Here is a 21020-nt window from a genome sequence, read left to right on the forward strand (position 1 = left end):
AAACTAAACATATGTTGTTACTTTGTAGACATTACAATACATTTGGCAATGATAGCAATGCTGTTGGACTTTAAAAGCAGTGTATATGGTTTGGCACGGGCATATTTTGAGTTCTGATATTGGGCTGGTTTTTGGGCTGGTTGTGTCACACAGACCTGGCAACCCTGCTGCCCAGAGCTCCACGGAGGTACGCGAGCAACATAGCTAGCAGAAGCTTTATGTTAGTATGGCGTCGGCGACTGAAAACTCTGGTATCTCTACACCAAACACCTTTCAATCGACGGTCAGATATTGACAAGAAGAGGCTGAAAGAGTTGGGACCCGAACATCCGGATTTAAAATTCTACAGCAAAGCGCTGACCGCGGGAGGACGTACACCCGGAGGTTCTCCTCTAGCCTATATGCTAACCGGAGCTGGTTAGCTGAATGCTCCATGAGTAATTCGTTTTTTGTTTCCCCTGTCTGTTTTCCAAAGTCCTGGGACGGAAACTCTCTGGACTACAACGGGTGAGGGATCTACAGAGCTTCAGACAAGTGTAAAGCACGAATCTTGCCGCAGTTATCTAGCTAAGAACATGGAGCTAACTCGCTAACAGCATGAAGCTAACCCTGTTTGCAGACCGAACTGGCATCGAAAACACAACGAAGAAGTTCTGAAAACAGACACATTCCCTCCAGAATAATGGAAACAGGCTGGTTACAGACATGATTGACTTTAACCAGAGTTATTGAGAAGTTTGACCACTTTAAAGAGAGGAGGCTACTTTTCTTTACATATAGTGGGTCTACTCTGTCAAACAGTTAGAAATGCACTCTGTCATTTCTTGTTTTCAATGTATTGTATTTTATTTTTGTTTGTTGTTCAACGATATTATTGAGTGTTTGTGAATTTTACTTTAATGAGCTATTTTTATTTAGCGTTATTTTTAAAAATCTGTTTCCTGCGGAAATTGCTTTCCATCTGTTGCACTTCCTGCTCCTGAGTCCCGTATTTCCCTCACAAGGGTTTTATATTGCCGAGGGTGAGTTGAGTGAAAAACGATTTTGCACTATTTTGGCTATATTCTTAAATAAAAATTAACCGTTTATGTTACATACAGTAATGGAATGTTAATACGATCCCGGCGTCCAGCTGTCGTGTCATTTAGACTGTCAAAATATACGTTTGGTGGCGGTTTCATTGAGCCACTTTCTAGCTCATGTAGTTATTTATTTTGTCCATTAGGGGTCTCTGTTTTCCCCTTGTATGTTACATGTCATGGTTTTTGATGAGAATTGTTATTATTTAGATTTAATGTGGTCCTGTCTTCCATGGACAATGGTTTTATATTGCTGAGGGAAGTGGAAGTGCAGAGACAAATCGGAAGGCAAATGTGTGTGTTCTGTTGTCTTCTGCAGAATAAATAAGTGCTGGGAAAATCCACCATCTGAGCCGACTTCTTCCATGCCCGTTCCATATCAGTTTCATCTGCTCTGAACCTCTTTCATGTGAGGGTGAAACTCTTTTATTTTGCAAACCTCTGAAACCCAACCCAATGTTCCTTAAAGCTGCTCTGAACCTCTCATGTGTTGATAGTTGTTGTTGGACAGTGTTGAGCACGCTGTGTTCTTGAAATAAAGCTTTGTTTTTTACAATATTCTACTCAAAACCTCTCTTCTTCTCATTGTTGAGTGATATTTAAACCACTGCGCCCCCCCCCCAAAAAAAATGTCACCAGCCGCCACTGTCTGGTACCGGTGCGATGTGCGCGGTCAATCAGCGGAGGTGAAGCGAACACCTCCCGCCCGGCCGTCTCCATTAGCAGGTCCGCCATGAACTGCTTCGGGTCTCTATTAATTTTGCAATTCATTTGATGAATAAAAGTGTGAGTTTTAATGGAAAAAATTAAATTGTCTGGTTGACTCTTGAACGATAGTATGTGTGTGTGCATCAACACACACCTACACTACACTCACTAGTCAGTTAGCATTGTAGCAAACAGATTCGGTTTAATAGGTTTTCTCGGCACATCTCAGAGATCACTTGTCAAACATATATAATATGTTGTAATTTATTATATTTGACATTTCAAGACGCATCCCTGTGTGTGTGTGTGTGTGTGTACCAGGGTTTTTTTCTGCTTGAATGCGGGTGATGAGACAATCGAACGAAAGGGAATTGCCGTCGGTGATACAAAAACTTCTCTTGCACATCACGACGACAACCGTCAAGTACCCCCCCCCGCCCCCCACACACACACACACACCCACTACCTAACTGCTTCCTCTGAGAAGTGTTGGCTCTGACACACACACTCAGACACAGGAAGCAGCGGTGTGAGCCTCGTGGGTTTGTTTCTGCAGAAAGGTTTTTATGTCTTTTCCAGAATAAAGTGTGTGTGGGGGCTCACCTCGACGTCCGGGACCAGCAGATGAAAGAAAGTGACCGAGCGTGTCACACACATCATTATTGTACTCAAAGGATTTTAACGAGCAATAATTGGATAAATGAGTCGTTGAGGTCACATCAGTACGTGCGTGACCATTCCTCTCTTCGGTTTGACATCTGAGTTGCTGCTTTCAGGTTAAAAAAACCGCTCAAAAATAGAAAACCAGTTACACGTTCAACGTGACTTTTTAAAGTTGACTTCCCTTTCACCTATAGCAGACATATACACACCAGAAAACTACTTCTCCTTTTGACAGATGATATATATTTGAGTGCCGTAAATGATGAGCAGGGTCAGAATATTATTGTAGACGTGTAGAACTTTATGAAGCAGTGTTTGGAGAACCGCATTTGGATATTATTCCCCCCAAAACTGATCAGTTCAAACTATCGACTGCATAAAATAAAGTTCAGACCAAAGGCGTAACAAAGTTTGGGATGAAAGAAAAACAGATTCTGTGAGTCAAAATACAAGATAATGACAAGCTTTCTCAAAATAAAGAGTTTCTGGGTCATTTTGCTAAACATCATTATGAGTCATATTTTTAGAATGATGTTCATAATTGTTTGTCATTATTTATTTTATTATTATTCATTATCATTTTGATATACTGAGTCCTTATATTTAAGAAAGATTTTCATAATTGTTTAAAATGTAATTATTTATTTAATTATTATAAAGTATAATTTTGATATACTGAGTCATTATAGTTTTACAAAGATTTTCATAATTGTTTAAAATTGTATTATTTATTTTATTATTATTTATTATTATTTTGATATACTGAATCATTATAGTTCTAGAAATATTTTCATAATTGTTTAAAATTGTATTATTTATTATTATTAACTATTATTTTCATATACTGAGTCATTATATTTTTTGAAATATTTTCATAATTGTTGATGTACCATGTCATTATTATACCATATCATTATTTTTTAAATACTAAGTTATTGCTTTGGTCATTATTTTTGACAGCGTGTATCATTATGTTGAGATAGTAACTTATCATATTGACTCATGGGATCTTTTTGTTTTCATCACATTGGCTTCCGAAGGGAAAGTAGTTCACGAAGAACTTGTGTGAGCATGTCAGACAATTAAATTAATTTCAGATTATTCAAATATTTGATTGACACAATTGAAATTTGGACTACAGAGTAAAATATGAAGAACGGTAAACTAATTATACTTAGTTTCTGTAGGAAAGCAACTTTGTAAAGTGTTGATTAGAGTCCATCTTGTGCATAAAAAAAAAAAACTCTAACCCCTGTTGACAATTGAGCATTGCACATAAACTATAGGACATGAACAGATGACAGAAGGGTGACTCACCTGTAACTGCTGTTGTATGATTTTCATGTTGTGTCTCTGGAGGAAGTTCTGCTCCCGCGATCGCACCTCATCCAACTGGGACAGCAGGTCTGTGAACAGCACCGCCGCCATTGACTCATCGTTCGCCGCCGTGTCCCTGAACGACAGACGTGTGTGTGACGTTTAGGAGATTCCAAAATTTTGTCTGATATTATGCTGGAAAAACTGAAAAAATAGACCCCCCAACACTGAGAACACATTGTGTTGTGTATTATCACCGTGTGAAGTTGGTATGAGTTAGAAATGTTAAAAAGGTGCAGGACAATGTTCAACACACACACACACACACACACACACCAATCCTGAGACTCGATCCAGCTGGACAGCCCCTGACGGATGTCCATGGGGAAGTTGTCATCATACAGGTAGTCCACGTGCTCCAGGAGTCTGATCTCCAGCTGCTGAATCTGCTTCCACTGGCTCATCCTGCCGTGGATAGAGACCCCACACACACATATAGAAACCATCATCCACTTTGACATAAAGTAGGCAAAGTAGCATTTTGATATTATACAATGAATTTTAATTGACAGCCTACATGTTGTAAACACACACAAAAAGAGTCAGTTCAGTGCTATTTTCTTCATATGTGTTGTTACCTGTGCTGTTTCTGCGCTGCTTCCCTGTCAGTCTCATTCACCATGTGCACTTGCTTCCCTCATTTACTTTCGAGTTCCATGTTCAGGAAGTCAACCTCATTTATTAAAGGGGATGTCCTCACACACAGGAAACCCACACACACACACACACACACACACACAATATCGTTCTCATGTGAGTAACACGGGGAGAGATGAATAAGGCTTGACTTCACTAAAAAGCATCCCTTATATTCACATAATTACACGTGTTATACTGGCCCTGGTCGTCCCGGTGCACGAGGTGCACGGTACGATCCCCGCTAGTTGCATGTCGAAGTGTCCTTGAGCAAAACACTGAATCCCCTAGAAACGTAGAAATATATTTATTTAGTGATGTCTTGTTTAGGTATATGTTTAGGTATAACTTATATTTATTTATTCCTGTATTTATTTATACATTTATTTAAGCATTTGTTTATTTATTTCTGTATTTATTTATTTATTTAAGCAGTTATTTATTTATTCCTGTATTTATTCATGCATTTATTTATGTATTTTATACTTAAGACATTTTAAGTCCTCCATACCCCGGGGCGCTTCACTGCAGCCCACTGCTCCTTAATAATGGGTCAAATGCAGAGAATAACTTGTTATCAATTTATTATTAAATGACACAAGTACATTTGGCATCGTCGAGCCATTACCAACATGTCTCTTAATGGATAAAGCCGCCGTCTTCCATCACTCTAGCCACTCTAACTTCACCTCTGTTGCTTCTATTTGGACATGCAATGAGTACAACTTCAGATAACCGTGTTCAACGGGGACAATACAACATGCAGTTCCGCTCCGCTCCAGCAGGTGGCAGTAGAGCGCCCGGTAAACAGTGAAGAAGATCGCGGGTCAAAGTTGAATTTCCACAAAAAAAACATGGTTGAACACGGGGACATCCGCGTGGTTCACCGAGGTGGCAGTAAAATAAACTCCAGGCAGCCTGTCGTCACCAACGACTCCAGGTAAGTGAGTGTTTTCAGTCCGGAAAAGTTCACCGTTGGCGGGAAGATATTCTCGCGTTTCTACAGGTTCGTAGAAGCCAGAGAGCTAGCTTACGCCGGGTGCTAGCCCGTTAGCATTAGCCACATGAGCCGCGCGAGACAACTGTTTACAAAGTAGCACGAGCTCTCACCTGTTCTGTTTCCTATCACACGGGTATCGTAACACACAAATAAACGCCGTGGTTTGTGCTGCAGGTTCCTGCTGTGCGCCTCGGGGGAGCGCGTGAAGGTGTTCAGCACCTCCACGGAGGAGTGCGTGCACGACCTGCGGGGACACACCGACCTGGTGACCGGTGTGCTGCTCAGACCCACCAACCACCTGCAGGTACACGTCTCACCACACCGTTTGGGTTTCTCGTCACTTGTGTTGAAAGCTACTCGAGAAAAGCCACTAAAGTAAAAAATATCACAAAGACCGAGTAGCATAATTAATCCAAACTCCATGTGTATCTTCACATGTTCCCTGTGTTGGGGCCAGGGTCAGTCTGAAGGATGTTACACAACCTACCAATCGTTTCCTCGCCAGTTTAGTGAGGCTCCTATCGCTATATAGAACATTATATTTTGTTATGTATTAAAGAACTGTGTCATTTTTAGCTGCCTTCAAAAACATCTGGCCAGGGACAGCGGATTAAAATTAGCCTCTGACTGACTTACAGTTTTACTGTTGATTCGTGTGCATTGTCCCTGTAAAATAAATAAATAAAACACAATTCACTATAGGGTTCAAGTTTTTTTTTATTTGCCATTTGTGCCTAGACCAACAGTCCAGACACATTGGAATTGTTTTGCAGGGCTCTCCGAGTCAACAGAGGTACAAACACGCTATAATAATAATACTAAATATATAAAAAAGACACTGTACATAAGGTGGTAGAATATACAGTATAAAGTACAGTTCTTTTTTTAAACAGGTTATCAACATAAAACAAGGGGGCAGAGGTTAATAAATAGATAGATAGGCTAGTGTTGACTACTCTCTCTATATACAGGACTGTCTCAGAAAATTAGAATATTGTGATAAAGTTATTTATTTTCTGTAATGCAATTAAAAAAACAAAAATGTCATGCATTCTGGATTCATTACAAATCAACTGAAATATTGCAAGCCTTTTATTCTTTTAATATTTAATATTTTTTTAATTGCATTACAGAAAATAAAGAACTTTATCACAATATTCTAATTCTCTGAGACAGTCCTGTATATATATTTATCTTGAAGTCACGGCATATCCTAGATACATAGAATGTGCTTTGACAGCGTATACATTTTCTTTTAGCTGTTTTACTCGCATATATTTTGGCATACATGTCCAGGTCCAATGATCGATTGCAACTGGCAACATTTCAGAGGCAGAGTTAAGCCGCTTCATACATCACTTACTTAAAATAGGACGTATGCAGTTGCAGCTTATATCATTATTTTACATTTCCCTTCTCCTGTGACGTTTGTTTTGTTGCAGGTCTACTCTTGCTCACTAGATGGCACTGTCAGGCTTTGGGACTTCACAGACGGCATCCTTATCAAGGTACAGCTTGATTCTTGTGTTGTTTTTCTCGCTCCAGTCTGTGTGGCTCAACCATATCTCCCCCTCACACTTGCTGTGGTTACGTCCACTTTTAAAAATAATGAAGCTACCATCTATTTTATAGCACGTTGTCTTTTTTCCAACCTCGTGCATTTACAGTATCTACACGATATAGGTTCATTCAGGGTTCGTACGGTCATGGAAAACCTGGAAAAGTCATGGGATTTTAAATGGTTATATCCAGGCATGGAAAAGTCCGTGAAATGTTTTTTTTAACCCAAAAGTTTTGAAGAAATCATGTAAATTTGTTATATTCATATGTTCATTCATGCAGTTTGATTAAAAGAATAACCATTTATATACATTTATTCTTTTAAGAAAACTATTGTCATTCATTTGTGTCATTTAAGGTATACAGGACTGTCTCAGAAAATTAGAATATTGTGATGAAGTTCTTTATTTTCTGTAATGCAATTAAAAAAACAAATGTCATGCATTCTGGATTCATTACAAATCAACTGAAATATTGCAAGCCTTTTATTCTTTTAATATTGCTGATTATGGCTTACAGCTTAAGAAAACTCAAATATCCTATCTCTAAATATTAGAATATCATGAAAAAGTATACTAGTAGGGTATTAAACAAATCACTTGAATTGTCTAATTAACTCGAAACACCTGCAAGGGTTTCCTGAGCCTTGACAAACACTCAGCTGTTATAAATCTTTTTTTTACTTGGTCTGAGGAAATATTAAAATTTTATGAGATAGGATTTTAGAGTTTTCTTAAGCTGTAAGCAATAATCAGCAATATTAAAAGAATAAAAGGCTTGCAATATTTCAGTTGATTTGTAATGAATCCAGAATGTATGACATTTTTGTTTTTTTAATTGCATTACAGAAAATAAAGAACTTTATCACAATATTCTAATTTTCTGAGACAGTCCTGTATACACTGAGATTTCACAATGTTTGGTCATGGAAATTAAAGTCCTGGAAAGGTCATGGAAATCCATTAGACAACATGTTTTAATTCAATATCAGAGTGATCAATGTGGTGGAGCGTGGCGCCCTGTCACATACCTGTGTAGTTAGTGAAGGAAGAGTTTCCTGAGATCCGTTCCTCAAAGGGTCTGTCGTGTTTCTGTCTGACGTGTGATCTCTCTTCCAGACTTTCGATATTGGATACCCGGTTTACGCCATCTACGCATCTCCAGACCATGAAGGGGTCTTCTTTATCGTTACTCTCACGCCAGGTGACAAAAGATCTGGTAGGTTTATGCATATCTTCTAATTGTGGTTGTTTCCTGGGTGTGAAGCCTATTCTGTGATCATCCATTGGACCACCTGATTGCCAACCTGAGGGGGGTCGCCAAAGCTTCTTTGGAGGTGACAAGGCCTTCCTGTTTATATTTTTAATTAAAATATACAGTTGGCCTACATCTCAGCATTTCATTAATTTCTGTGAAGGGATATAATAATAACAAGGGGGCACGGGGAAGGCCTTATAGTCTTTGGTCTAAACGGCCTCTTCCTGCATTAGGAAACAATGGCCGTGCGTCAAAAGAAGAAAACACAAGAACTATTTTTTTAAAGCATATGTATGATTGTTAAAAATAGATAATACAGGTACGGAATTGTATAAAGTTCAATATCTACAGGATATAATCGACTCAGAATGAAACCAAATCTCTTTTTTATACATAATTATGCACTTATTGCGTTGGCTATTTGGGTTAATTGTACCGTTTATTGTCTCTCCTCTTATTGAATGAAATGAGTGATCAATGATGCTGAAGTGGTACCAAACTGCAGAACCAGGCCAGCTGGAAGGGTAGCCGTCGATATAAAGCTTCACATCGCTACTTGCAGTTATTCAAAAGATTTGTTTTGTGTTGCTCGTCGCGAAAAATAAAAAAATCTGAATAATTCTCCCCAGAATTCGCCGCGCTTTGTGTCGTAGAATACTTTGCAGACGATCTGGAGGAAGGTCACACGCGGATGTGCGTTAGTTTATCCAAATGCATGGCTGTCTTCTCCAGGAGTGGTTTCTGATGCTTCCACCAGGAGTCGCTAGTCACAGAAAATGTCAACGTATTCTCAAAGGGGCTGTAACTAGTGTGTGTGTGAAGTAGAATGTGGGTCAGAGGTCACTGGGTAAGAACTTGTAGCTGATGTTTGACATTCTGTGTGTGCCTGTGTGCAGAGTTGTTCCAGCTGGTTGCGGTACATTTTCCGCAGAGCGGAGATCAGTTGGTGGAGGCCCGAGAGCTTTCTGCTGTGCTCAGCGACGTCAGTTCCAACCCAGCAGCCACCGGCTTCGGCAGAGGGGTACGTGCACCACCATAACTGCCCCCAACCTGTAACAGTTGCACGCCATAAACTGATAATCCACATTTATTGACGACTCAGAGGGTCTGAAAGCTCGTGGACTTGATTGGACTTTTTCTTCTGCTGCGGCCAAATCAAATTATATAGGAAACAATGTTTTTTGACCATGTTCTAAAATTGGGTCGGTCTATCTATATAATTATATATAAATATATATATATTTTTAAATCTAAATATATATACATATTTATTTTCTTAAATCTAAAAATATTTATATATAAATATGCGTGTTTTATATATAAATATTGTATTTATTATATATATATATATGTGTGTGTGTATATGCCATTTACAATTATGATTATTTTTTTACAACGCCCTGCTTCAAATTGACACCATTTACTCAACCACAGGCTTCAGATCCCGATCCTTCCTGCATTACTGTGTTAATAACCAGATGTTCTCTTGCCCACAGGGGCAATACATTGCTTCAGTTAAAGGTTTGCATCTGGTGGTCTACTTCTTCAAGAAGCAGAAGTCCTACAGGTGAGCCACGGTGTGGGACGCTTCAGTTAAGGAGTGTAAATTGATTTTAAAGACGACCGCCTCAAATTGTCAGGTTAAAAACCACAAACTACAGCTTGAGATTGAAAATGCCACAAAAACAATGTATTTCTCTACTTGGTCACACAGTGGTTTAGAGTTCAGTAAATTTGTCATATTTTCATATTTTCTTCTTTATTTTATATACATTTTCCCGATTTATCTATTTATAATAATTTAGGATAGGAATATATATAAGCATTTTTTGCTTCTACCTATTCATTTTCAGTCTTCCTTGTTTTGTATATTATATAGAATAGTACTGTATTGCAATGATTGACTGAATAAAATGCACAACAACAACAATATGTGACACCATAAAACCCATGATGTTCAAAAGCCATCAGGATGTTCATTAAAACTGTCTGTGTGGTTGTTGGTAGGTTTTCCCTTAAAGAAGACAACAAGAAGGGAGGCAAGAACACGCTGGTGTGCATCGCTTGTCACCCGAAGGACGACTGCATTGCCACCGGGCACGAAGATGGCAAGATTCGCTTGTGGTGAGTAACGAGACGGCCTGGGAGCAGACGCACTCGCATCCGGTGGTTTGATCGGCCATCTTTCGAACAATTGTTTAGCCTCAACATCGGCTCACTTATGTTTCAGGTAGTCCTTCCATCATTGTGTCCTGTACTCATAAATGTCACTGTAGAGGCCATTTGTCCAAATAAAAATCAACGCACCGTGGGTTTTTTGAGTTTACGCAGCTAAAAGAAAGTAATGTCCAGTATGTCATTATTTTTATAATTTATTTACGAAACAAACAAAATTCTGACGCTGCCTCTCATGTATATCCAACGGTGGGCCGCGGCCATCTTGTTGTTGTTTTTTTCGCTACCATTTTTTTTTTAGGCGACTCCAAAAAAGTTTCAATGAACTGAAAACACACACTCTGTAAAGAGGTCAACATTCTAATGCGACAACACGGACAACCCCGTGGTGACGTCCTGTCAATCACAAGACCGTCTTCAAAATAAGACCATAAACTCATGTTTACTGAAGTAATAAATCCAAGTGAGACGTAGTCGTCTCCTCTTAAACATCTATACAGTCGTATGTATACACTCCTCGAGGAGTCACCTGTCGATGGCTGTTAAACGAAGTTTAAGGCATTTAAGGTTTACTTTTTATAACCTGGAACGTAAGCAGAGAAATAGCCGACGGTGTTATTTAAGCGTTGGTTCGTCGGTCCGGTCCATTCTCGTGACTCCGTTTGGAGTTTCTTAACATTTAGCCCAAACGTACACCTGGACTTCATGATGAACTCGCAAAACAAGTTCTGGGCCATAACTGAAGAATTTAAATGCTAATTATGACCTTTTAAATTGTTTTTATTTAAAATGTATTTTATTAGAAGACAAAAGACGATACATAGACATAACACCTAGAGGACGACAAAACATCAGTCAGATTATTGAATAAGAAAAAAATAATAATCTGTGCGTGTGTCTGAGCTTTTTTATTTCATTTAAAGAAACAAAATACATAGATGAAGGCAGATGTATATGTATGAGCATATGCATGTACGTGGAATAGTATTGGTTTTCAGGCATTCACTATGTTTTTACAAACATGACACCACTCCTCTCATTGATGAGTTAATTGATCTTAATTCTTTTCTTTTTTCTTTTCCCTTGCCTGAAAACCAATTATGACCATTTCAAACTAAATGTCGAGTAGGAAATTGAAGTTTTGGACTGACATGGATGTGAACTGAAACTTACCTGGTTGTAAAAAATGTGTCTTTCTATTCTCTTACGTTGCTGTTTACCCCTCCAGGAGAAACTTCAACCAGAAGAAGGAGTACACGTACACCACGATGCACTGGCACCACAACGCCGTCAGCTCGTTGTGCTTCACACCGGAAGGTACACGCATGTGGTTGTTTCCTCCGTTTCAAAGCGATTTAGTCATCTCAATCAGAAATCTATTAAACATCACGTTTATTTATCCCTCTTTTAAAAAAATTTTTTTACTAGGCACCAACCTGTTGAGCGGCGGCGTGGAGTCGGTGCTCGTCCAGTGGCGATACAAACAAGAGAGCGAGCGGGACTTCCTGCCCCGCTTGGGCTCGGCCATCACGCACATCGCCGTCTCCCCGGATGGAACTCTGTTCTGCACCTCGCACAGTGACAACAGTAAGACGCCGTCACGCTGCAACACGGTGTTGAGAAATGATGCAATAGTGGTCATGGAAAACCTGGATAAGTCATGGCATTTGTTAATTGGCTATTTCCAGGCCTGGAAAAGTTATGGAAATGTGTTATATTCATTCACATGTGCATTTTAAATAATTAATATGCTTTTAAAAGAGCAACGCTCAAAATATAAGCCGGCATACGCTCTGTCATTCTCGCAGCGCACATTTTTCCCGCTGCAAGTGAACGCACCTGAACTGAAAAGACATATATGTTTGTTCTTTTAATCAAACTTTTTTTCTCTTATTATATATACTGTATGCTTTGGAATTCTCATTGTTAGTTAAAATACGACATTTTCTTACTTTTTCATGCGGACACTGAGATTTCACAAAATGTTTGGTTCTGGAAATGTGGTTTAAAGTCCTGGACACCCATTGGTCCACATGTGTATGAAGGCGTGGCTAACCAGTTTCTGTCTTCTTCTTTTAGAGATTATGATAATCCAGAGTTGTGTTCAAGTGTCGGCCGTCATTCAGGGCCTGGTCAACGGTGAGTACACATCGTAAACCGGCGTACGGGCTCTTGGATAACATGCACATCTATAAGAAATGAATATCGCAGCTTCTGGGAAACCATCACGCCCATTATAGAAAAAGAACCCGTCTCAATTGGAAAGTGGAAAAAAATGTTTTCCTGTAAACGATGACAGTGCTGTGTTCAAAGACATTCCCAAAAGATATTAAAGAAATGAAACAAACCTTTTGGCGATGCCTCATTTTATTCTAAAAATAAGAGAGGTGATCAATCTAGAAAAGAATCGTTCTTTTGTCTTTCAAAAGATAATTAAAGTAAATATAAACAGTAAAACATTGAATTTGATATAGAATCAAACCGTTTCTCTCTTCATATGAGGCATAAAACAGAAAAGTAGGTTTTTGAATATGCTAAATTACTCCGTACTATGATTTTAAATGTCCCTACAGGTGAAAGCGTCCTGACGGACTTGCTGGTGGACCCACGCAGCAAATCCTTGGTGCTGAACGGGAAACCGGGCCACCTGCAGTTCTACTCCCTCCACAGAGACAAACTGCTGTACAACGTAAGCGTTCTGCTTCATGCACTGAGCCAAAGATGGCCCCTATAAGCCAGACCGAGTGGGTTGGTGGATCTGGTTTTGCAGCTTTCAGCAATTGAATCACACAGATATGGTTCTGAGTACTTGGAGGCGAGGTATTATCAATACGTGTTATCCATTAACGAACAAAAAAAAATCTGTAGCTGGACATCGTGCAGCACGAGTACATCCACGAGTTGGGCCTGCAGCAGTTCGAGGTCGTCTCGGTGGCATTCGACGCCCCCGGCAACTGGATGGCGACGGTGGAAGAAAGAAAACCCAAAGTCGCCGAGCCGGAGATCAACTTGAAGCTCTGGGCGTTCGACGAGCAGACGCAGAGGTACGTCTCCACGGCCGAGCTCTGGGACGTACGCTGGCGTTTCAATCCACTCTGATATCCCTCGGTAGAATCCTGGAGCGTTTTTACGATCCGTGTACGGGTTCTTTTGGATTATATAAACTTCTAGGGCTGCAACAACGAATCGATAAAAATCGATTATTAAAATAGTTGGCAACGAATTTCATTATCGATTCGTTGTGTCACGCGATTATTATGGCACTCAATAAGTCGCGGAGTATAAACAAAGTTGAGTTGAGCGCAGAGCGGCGCAGGAGAAACCAGAGTGGAGGGAGAGACGGAACGCTGCGTTGTGAGAGCCAATCAGCGCTGAGCTGCTCCTCTGTTGATGAATCTAATTGGCTGCTGCTGCTCACGCGGCGCTGGATGCGGAAGTCATTCACGTCGTCGGAGACATTCACGGAGCTAAGTGCGCCTCCGGGTGACGTCATGAACCCAGACACCAGGGCGCTACATGTCACGACGTGTGTGGCATTTCCACAAGAGTATAACGTAGAAAACATGGTTATTTATTCCGTGGCGGATAGCGGAAAATATTTTTCCATGGAGAAAGGCAACGGAGATAAGCCACGACGCTGTGAGCGCTGCGCGAGCAGACAACGTTTAACGGAGCGGAGCCGCGCGTGCGCTCTGATCGCTCTTTTAATGAAGTATCGATTCTAAAAATAAGCTAAATCACATCGTTTTTAACGTACGGGTACTTTGTTCGTATCGCTACACCGTGCAGCGTGACAGCAGCAGATGTAGCGGACTAACATTCAAGCTAACCTAACTTCCCAAACGCTGTGGACATCTGAACGCTGATTGGCCGAGACGCGACACGTCCATCAAAGATGTTCTATTGTGAAGAGCACCACTTCACATTTTTTCCGCGTCTCACTGCAATCTCAACGGCAGCGGGCCAGATGAAAAAAATAATAAATCGGAACGCGTCTCTGGTATTGTTCAGGGGGCGGGGCCACATGGGGACCACTGCTCAGGAGAGTAACGCTGTCAGTCTGTTTGTGACGGTTCATCACCATGGTGACCAGTGAACAGGTTCATCACCATGGTGACCAGTGGATCTCCAGGACCTTTCCATGACTTTAAACCACATTTCCATGATTAAACATTTTGTGAAAACTCTGTCAATACGTGACAAAGTGAGAAGATGTAGTATTTAAACTAACAATGAGAATTACAAAGCATACCATATATATACCGTGTAAATTAACATTTGAATTAAACAAATTTGCATTACTTTTCCAAATATTTTGGGATTTTATTTTTTTCAATTACTTTTCTAGGCCTGCTAATAGCTATTTAAAAATTCCATGACTTTTCCAGGTTTTCCATGACCGTACGGACCCTGTTTTGAATAAAGGGTTGAAAATGAAAGTGTTTTTGGTTTTTTTATCCGATTAATCGATTATCAAAATAATCGTTGGTTGCAGCCCTATAAACTTCCCTACCGCATTGTTTATTTTTATTTCTTTCCTAGAGCACGAACAATAGTTTAGTGTTTTTTCTTCTAACCACGACCCTGTAACATGCATCGCCCGCAGCTTTGTGCTCAACACGACCGTCTCGGCGCCGCACGAGGCCCGGATCACGGCCATGTGCTTCAGCCTGGCCGCCGACAGCCAGACCTCCGTGCTGGTCTCCACCAGCGCGGACGGACACTTCAAAGCCTGGCAGCTGCCCCGAGCCGCCTGCGCAGAGGGTAAGCGCTCCGTGTCTGGCGGCGATATGTACCGCGCTCTTTTAACTCGCCGTCTCCTTTTGATGTGGACTTTGCCTTCTACGTCTGGGTTTGCATCTCAAAGAACTTTGTGTTCTTGAGTCCGTCTTCACACGAGAGCTCGGGTCGCTCTGTGAGATGTGTCGTTATTATGGCTCGAGTCGTTGAAGCTGTTAATAACATTTATCACTTTGATTTAAAAACATCATACGGTGATCGTGTCGGACAAATGTTTGATCGACCAAATTGAAAATATGCAACAATTTAGTTTAACTTCCTCTGAAAATCTCTAAACTCCCCATCGGGATGTCCGTCCTACCATCTGTGGCATGCAGGCGACGCTTCAATCAAGAATGCACGTGATTTATATGAAACATTTGTGCGTTTCCCTCCTCTTCCTCTCGCAGACGAAGGTCCTTCCTGGTCGTGTGATTTCGTCGGAGACTACCGCGGCCTGGCGCCAGAGTGCTGCTGCTTCTCCGCCGATGGGTCCCTGCTGGCCGTCAGCTTCCAGGAGGTGGTGACCGTGTGGAGCCCGGCGTCCTGGGAGCTGCTGACGACGCTGTCGCAGCCGCCCAAAGCCATCAGGTCAGCAGACGCGCTCCACCCTGTTGTCCTTGAAGATCTCCTGCTGCCTTATCCGATTTAAGCTCGCCATGTTTAGAGGTGTTGGGTTAGCTCTGTAGTTTTCAGTGCGGGTGGATGAAAAGAGGGGAACGCTGCACACCCAGAACTTCCATTGCAATCCTCTTATTTTATATATTATGAGAAAGCAAGATGGTCGCCGTCTCCATTGGCAACAAATGCACTCCCGGTCAAAAGTTTTGGAACTCCTCAATTTGACCTACACAAGGGTTCGTCTGTCTGTCTTCCTTTGTTCATTGTCTTTTTCTTGCCATTATAAGAGCAATATATACGACTTCCTGCAGCACAATACTGTCCAGGTAATGCTTCAGAGTAGATACTGACAGGTTTACAGGTTTGGAAGTAATCAACTAAAGTTGAGGCACCTGTAGGAACTGTTGGCATCAACTTTTACGCCTTCATTTACTTCCAGAACGCCTGCAAGTTGTTAGCCCATCACTTGTTCCCTGAAAAAGGCTTTTTTGTGTCATTGAAATGTACTTTATCTTTGAGTTTTTGGTAACCTAAACTTTGTAGTTTGACCTCTGGCAGTTTGCCGCTGACCTTTTGTACCATTTCAGGTTATTCACTGGACTTCAACTGCTTAAATTTCATTAAAAACTGGTACAATTTAAGTGTTCTAAAGCTTCTGACCGGTAGTGCTTCAGAAAAGCATCACGCGGTGCACTTGTCTCTTGCCCAATAGCACTGCAGTGCCTCCCCCAGTCGGCGCAGGCTGGACACCCCGGGGCTCTGATCCTGTAAAGCAACATGGACAAAGCAAGATGTGGCACACACAAGTTCACTAAGCAACCAGCTGTTTGCTGCCGAGTGGCTCCTCGGCGGCGTGGACGTTCTTGAACAGCTAAATGGCCTTTTTAGCCACACTGGGACGAGTCCAGAGCCTTGATTCTCACAGGGGGGGGGGGGGGGTTACTGCCTGAGGGGAAAAAGAAGTGCTGCAAAACACAGGAACAGGCTGCAGTTGCGCAATGTTGCTGGAGTCTCAGAAATGTTGGTAGACTCCCCCTCCTCCTCACACACCACTCCCATTGTTACTTTCTGTAACTCTTTTCTGAAATATTCTCAGAGCAAAGCGCCGAGTCAGCCGTAAGAATAGTCACAAGACAAATGGGAGAGGGATGACTTGCAATTTTTTAGAAAACTAGCTGAGATCGACTTTTAACCGCCAAGAAACCTTTAAAACTATTCTTCACAATAAATAATAATACTTCAAATGAAAATAGCGTTAGTTACTCCCTCTGGGCTCTTTTACAGGAATGTGAATTAACAGTTGAGCTCAATCCTTCAAATGTGAAGACAAATCCTCCCAAATGTGGGAGTTGAAAGGGGATTTGAGTGCAGTCGGTGAGGGAAACAGGGAAAATGTGAATGTTGTGTTTTGACAGCTGCGTGTGGACGACTTGAAGAGCATACCTCCCACCTCTGGATGTGCGGCGCTCACTCTGGACCCTTGAAACCTGAGAAATTAATCGCCTCCATTTTAATACCTTTTTTTTTTTTTTATTCATCCAGAGGTTTTAAACGGGCACAATTAAGCTGACAACGTTTATTTTTTATCACGAAAGTCAAGCATTTTTTTCTATACATGTGTATACGGCAGCACTTTGAAGTTGGTTTTCTGTGTGTTTTGGGTTCTTGGTGTTCGGACTCGGCTTTGAAGCCCCCCAAAGCGGAAAACTCCTCAAAAGCTAATCCTGTGAAATCTGTGTGGCAGAACGATTCTTCAAGTCACATGTGGGGGAATAAGCATTTTTTTCCCTCTTTATTCTCCACCAGGGATCTTTGCTTCGGCCAACTAAGCTGTTCCAAGTATCTGATGGGAACCACCGGCAGCGGCCTGCTCTGCTGCTGGAACCTCCTCACCTGCTCACGTACGTGTGCACGGCCACGATACACATGATCAGCCCAATGCATTGTGGGGTTTTTTGTTATGTTAATATCTATTTATGCCCTTCTTCCTGTCTTGCAGTGGAGTGGAGCACCTCGATGGACGTCAGCCTGCTGCTGAGTGACCCCCTCACTGAGAACATGGCGGCCTTCTGCTGTGGGGCTGAAAGCACCGACTGTAAGCTCTTCAACCGGTTGTTTTGAGATGATGCCCGAATATTTGATGCAACACAAATCTGACCTGGCGAGTCATATCGTCGGAGGTCGTCCTAAAATATCAGACAGCTACGTTATTGAAAATAAAAATTAATCCCAGGGGGGAAAAAGTTATCCAGAAACAACCAGATGGATCATTGGAGAATAAATATCCAATTTAGTTATTAAAGTGTCTATTGTCGGAGTTTCACGGGTCGTATAATTGAATATGACCCCTAGAATGGTTTCTGCCGGTTTATTTCTCAGTGTTCATCTTCAAGCCCAGCGAGCCCCGGCCCCTGGCGTCCCTCAAGGCCGTGTGCTCGGGGAAGGTCACGCACGCCGTCTTCTCCCCGAGGGACGAGATGCTGGAGAGCTGCGAGGAGAGCAGCCAGTGGCTCAACCGCTCGCAGCTCTACTTCCTCACGCAGTACATGGTAAACAAAACGTCTCCCGTTTGGACGTAAAGATTAAACGTTAAGAAAATGAGAATTCTGTGTGCTGTCATTGGCTGATGTGCTCTCTCTCTTCGACAGGACCTCATGACGTTCACCACGAAGGCCGAGGAAGAGCGACAGGCGGCGTACAGCAAACGGGTACGACCAGATCAGAGCGGACGACTACCGCTCGGCATTATGGGTACTCCGAATTGCCGACGTTCTTTGTAAACGGGCGGTTTGCTCGTCTCTCTCGGAAGAGCTGATCAGATGAGTTTTTAAAAAAATGCTAAAATGTCGTAGCCGTAATTGCGTCTCCACTTTCAAGAAATAAATATTTCACAATGTATAAAAGTTACGAAAACTCCATAAACTACTTTACTCTATTCCTCCACCTCACAGGTGTCAAACACAAGGCCCGCCGCATCGTTTTATGTGGCCCCTGATGGCTTGAAAGACACGTGATCACCTTTTCGTAAAGAAATTGAAGAAACTTTTCCTGTGCTTTTATTTTGAAGGTTTCAAATTAAATGGATTTATGTTGTAATATTAGAGACATTTTCTTACTTATAATATGTCTACACTCAAATAAACAAAAATCAAATGCAAAGAGTTTTTTAACAATATGTTCGAGGTGTTTATAAAGTGTTTCCGGCCCTTTAAGAGGGCGCCATGATGCTGATGTGGCCCACGGTGAACATGAGTTTGACGCCTCCGCTCCACCTCTTCCAACGGTTCACTTATTTTTTAATTAATGTGTTTGGGGTTTTTTTTCTTCCCTTTTTCAAGCTTTTCATCGATGACAGCGTTGCCATGACGCCGTTCTACCTGTTGCTGGGCAAACACCGGGAACAGGAAAATCAAGACTCTCTGAGCCGCCTGCCTGACGAGACGACGCCTCTGCCTCGGGGCTCCGTCGCCATCAAGGAGGTCGGTAGTTCAACTCCGGGTCGTGTTTTTGTGGCGTTTAGGTCCATCGGCGTTTCACACGTTTTAGGTTTCGTCAGTTTGTTGTGCATTAAAGTCTTTTCTTTTCTCTCAGCTCCTGCAGACCCCGGCCCACGTGTTGCCCTCCACCTCGTACCTCTGTTCCATGTTTATTCGCTCGCTACTCGTCTCCGTGACCGACGGCAGGTCAGTCGCCCACGAACACCGTGTCCAAGTATTCTTAAATAACGGGTCCTTGAAAACTGAAGCTAGAGTCGTAGTGGTTTATAGATTTAAGGATGTTTTAATTATGTGATTTAAAGTGTCTTTGAGTAACTTGAGAAGCGCTGTATAAGTGTAATACATTATTATTATTATTAGTGGTCATTTGTGTTATGAGATGGTATATTTTTTACGTCTATAATTTCACAAATGTCGGCGTGATTTGGCAACATTTTAACAGATGATTTATCGACTATTATTTATTTTTGTTTACTTATTCAAATTATTCATTTAGATATATTAACATAGAACAAATACAACAATGTCAGACATGAACATAAAAAAAATTAAACAGGGCAAAATTATATATATATATATATTACACACAGAAGGGAACAAAACCTGGCACCCCTTTAATTATGTTTTCCTTGTAAATGTGTACACACCACCCTGCATCTATATTTACATTTCCCTGAAAAAGCGCAAATTAATTTTCTTTAAAAAAATGTTGACTTGTTTTTATTTCTGAAATATGCAAAGTCACATTTTCCCTCTTTCTTTTTTTTCTCTTGGGTTCTCATGTCCTCAGTGAGGAGAGCAAACACGCAGAAGAGGAAATGGAGAGCAAAAAGGAGGAAGAGGATTCTGAGGGGGAAATGGAGCCCAGGACCCCGAGACCAGAGCCGGTGTCCCCGGGGCTCCGGCCGGCAGACTCCGCCCCCCTGACCAAGGCCCAGCTGAGGGAGCTGAGGCGGGTGAAGAAGCTCGACTACGGCTGGCTCACGGACCTCCTGCTCTCCTGAACAAAGACACTCAAGAAAGAAAGTTTTCACCACCATCGATGTCTTTTTGGGGGGATGTTTTTGGTGTGTGATTGTTGCCATGGTTACACCCGAATGGATCTCCTGGGAAGAGAAGCAGACTGCGGCGAGCTTCCCCCTTTCGCTTCTCCCCGAAACTTCACACACGTGCATCAATGCACAAGCTCCGTAAGACTTCCACATGCATCAGCAATGTGGGATCCCCCCCCCGATTTTGCTGAAGTACAGTCTTTGGTTGGGAGATTGAATACAAATATATATATATACATATAGTATCAGACATATTCGCCATGTACTTGCACAAGCAGTATTAAATACATGCATACACACTCACTCTACTTTTAAACTGCTTATAAATTGAATAAAACATGTCTTTCTTAAATCTTTCTGCCTCAATGATTTTTTATTTTTACCTCTTTAACTCAAGGCTTTAAAAAAAAGTCTCCATTGTTGATGTGAAAATCCAACAAAAAGGTGCATTTTCTCTTTTCCCCATGAAAAGTGTAATAAATAAATAAACTACAGTAAACTTTTTTTTAAAGGACACCTAACAAGATTGTTTATATATATAATACAGTGCATCTGGAAAGTACTCACAGCGCTTCATTTTTTCCACATTTTGTTATGTTACAGCCTTATTCCAGAA

General features: G+C 41.5%; 2 protein-coding genes across 5 annotated transcripts in view; one reads left to right on the forward strand and one right to left on the reverse strand.

The window, feature by feature from the left end:
* stat4 (signal transducer and activator of transcription 4) overlaps positions 1–5628 on the reverse strand; it is a 25868-nt gene extending 20240 nt beyond the window's left edge. For 2 of the 4 annotated variants that reach the window (XM_056425455.1, XM_056425468.1), the window contains exons 1-3: positions 4406–4534; positions 4104–4232; positions 3768–3903 (exon numbers count right to left, since the gene is read on the reverse strand). In XM_056425455.1, the coding sequence (XP_056281430.1) occupies positions 3768–3903; positions 4104–4232; positions 4406–4449 (309 nt within the window). In that variant the 5' untranslated portion in view covers positions 4450–4534. Of the gene's footprint in view, positions 1–3767; positions 3904–4103; positions 4233–4405; positions 4535–5573 lie in introns of those variants that run through there. The other 2 variants (XM_056425463.1, XM_056425475.1) reach the window with 2 other exon arrangements.
* On the forward strand, positions 5157–20758 carry wdr75 (WD repeat domain 75). Its single transcript, XM_056425449.1, has 21 exons — positions 5157–5403; positions 5638–5767; positions 6906–6971; positions 8142–8241; positions 9177–9301; positions 9777–9847; positions 10288–10404; positions 11684–11772; positions 11884–12042; positions 12535–12594; positions 13029–13144; positions 13324–13499; positions 15062–15219; positions 15645–15825; positions 17662–17756; positions 17855–17950; positions 18235–18404; positions 18504–18563; positions 19194–19334; positions 19447–19538; positions 20143–20758. Exons 1-21 carry the CDS (start codon positions 5318–5320, stop codon positions 20354–20356), a joined length of 2502 nt encoding a protein of 833 aa, XP_056281424.1. The 5' UTR covers positions 5157–5317; the 3' UTR covers positions 20357–20758.
* The last annotated feature ends 262 nt before the right edge of the window (positions 20759–21020 follow it).

Source organism: Pseudoliparis swirei, chromosome 2 (assembly GCF_029220125.1).
Source record: "Pseudoliparis swirei isolate HS2019 ecotype Mariana Trench chromosome 2, NWPU_hadal_v1, whole genome shotgun sequence".
In the NCBI taxonomy this organism is placed as follows: Eukaryota; Metazoa; Chordata; class Actinopteri; order Perciformes; family Liparidae; genus Pseudoliparis; species Pseudoliparis swirei.

Coding starts and splice junctions, on each gene's coding strand:
- wdr75 (XM_056425449.1), top strand. CDS start 5,318: ATGGTTGAACACGGGGACATCCGCGTGGTTCACCGAGGTGGCAGTAAA. Junction 10,405..11,683: donor GATGGCAAGATTCGCTTGTG/GTGAGTAACGAG, acceptor TTACCCCTCCAG/GAGAAACTTCAACCAGAAGA. Junction 19,539..20,142: donor GTCTCCGTGACCGACGGCAG/GTCAGTCGCCCA, acceptor TCATGTCCTCAG/TGAGGAGAGCAAACACGCAG.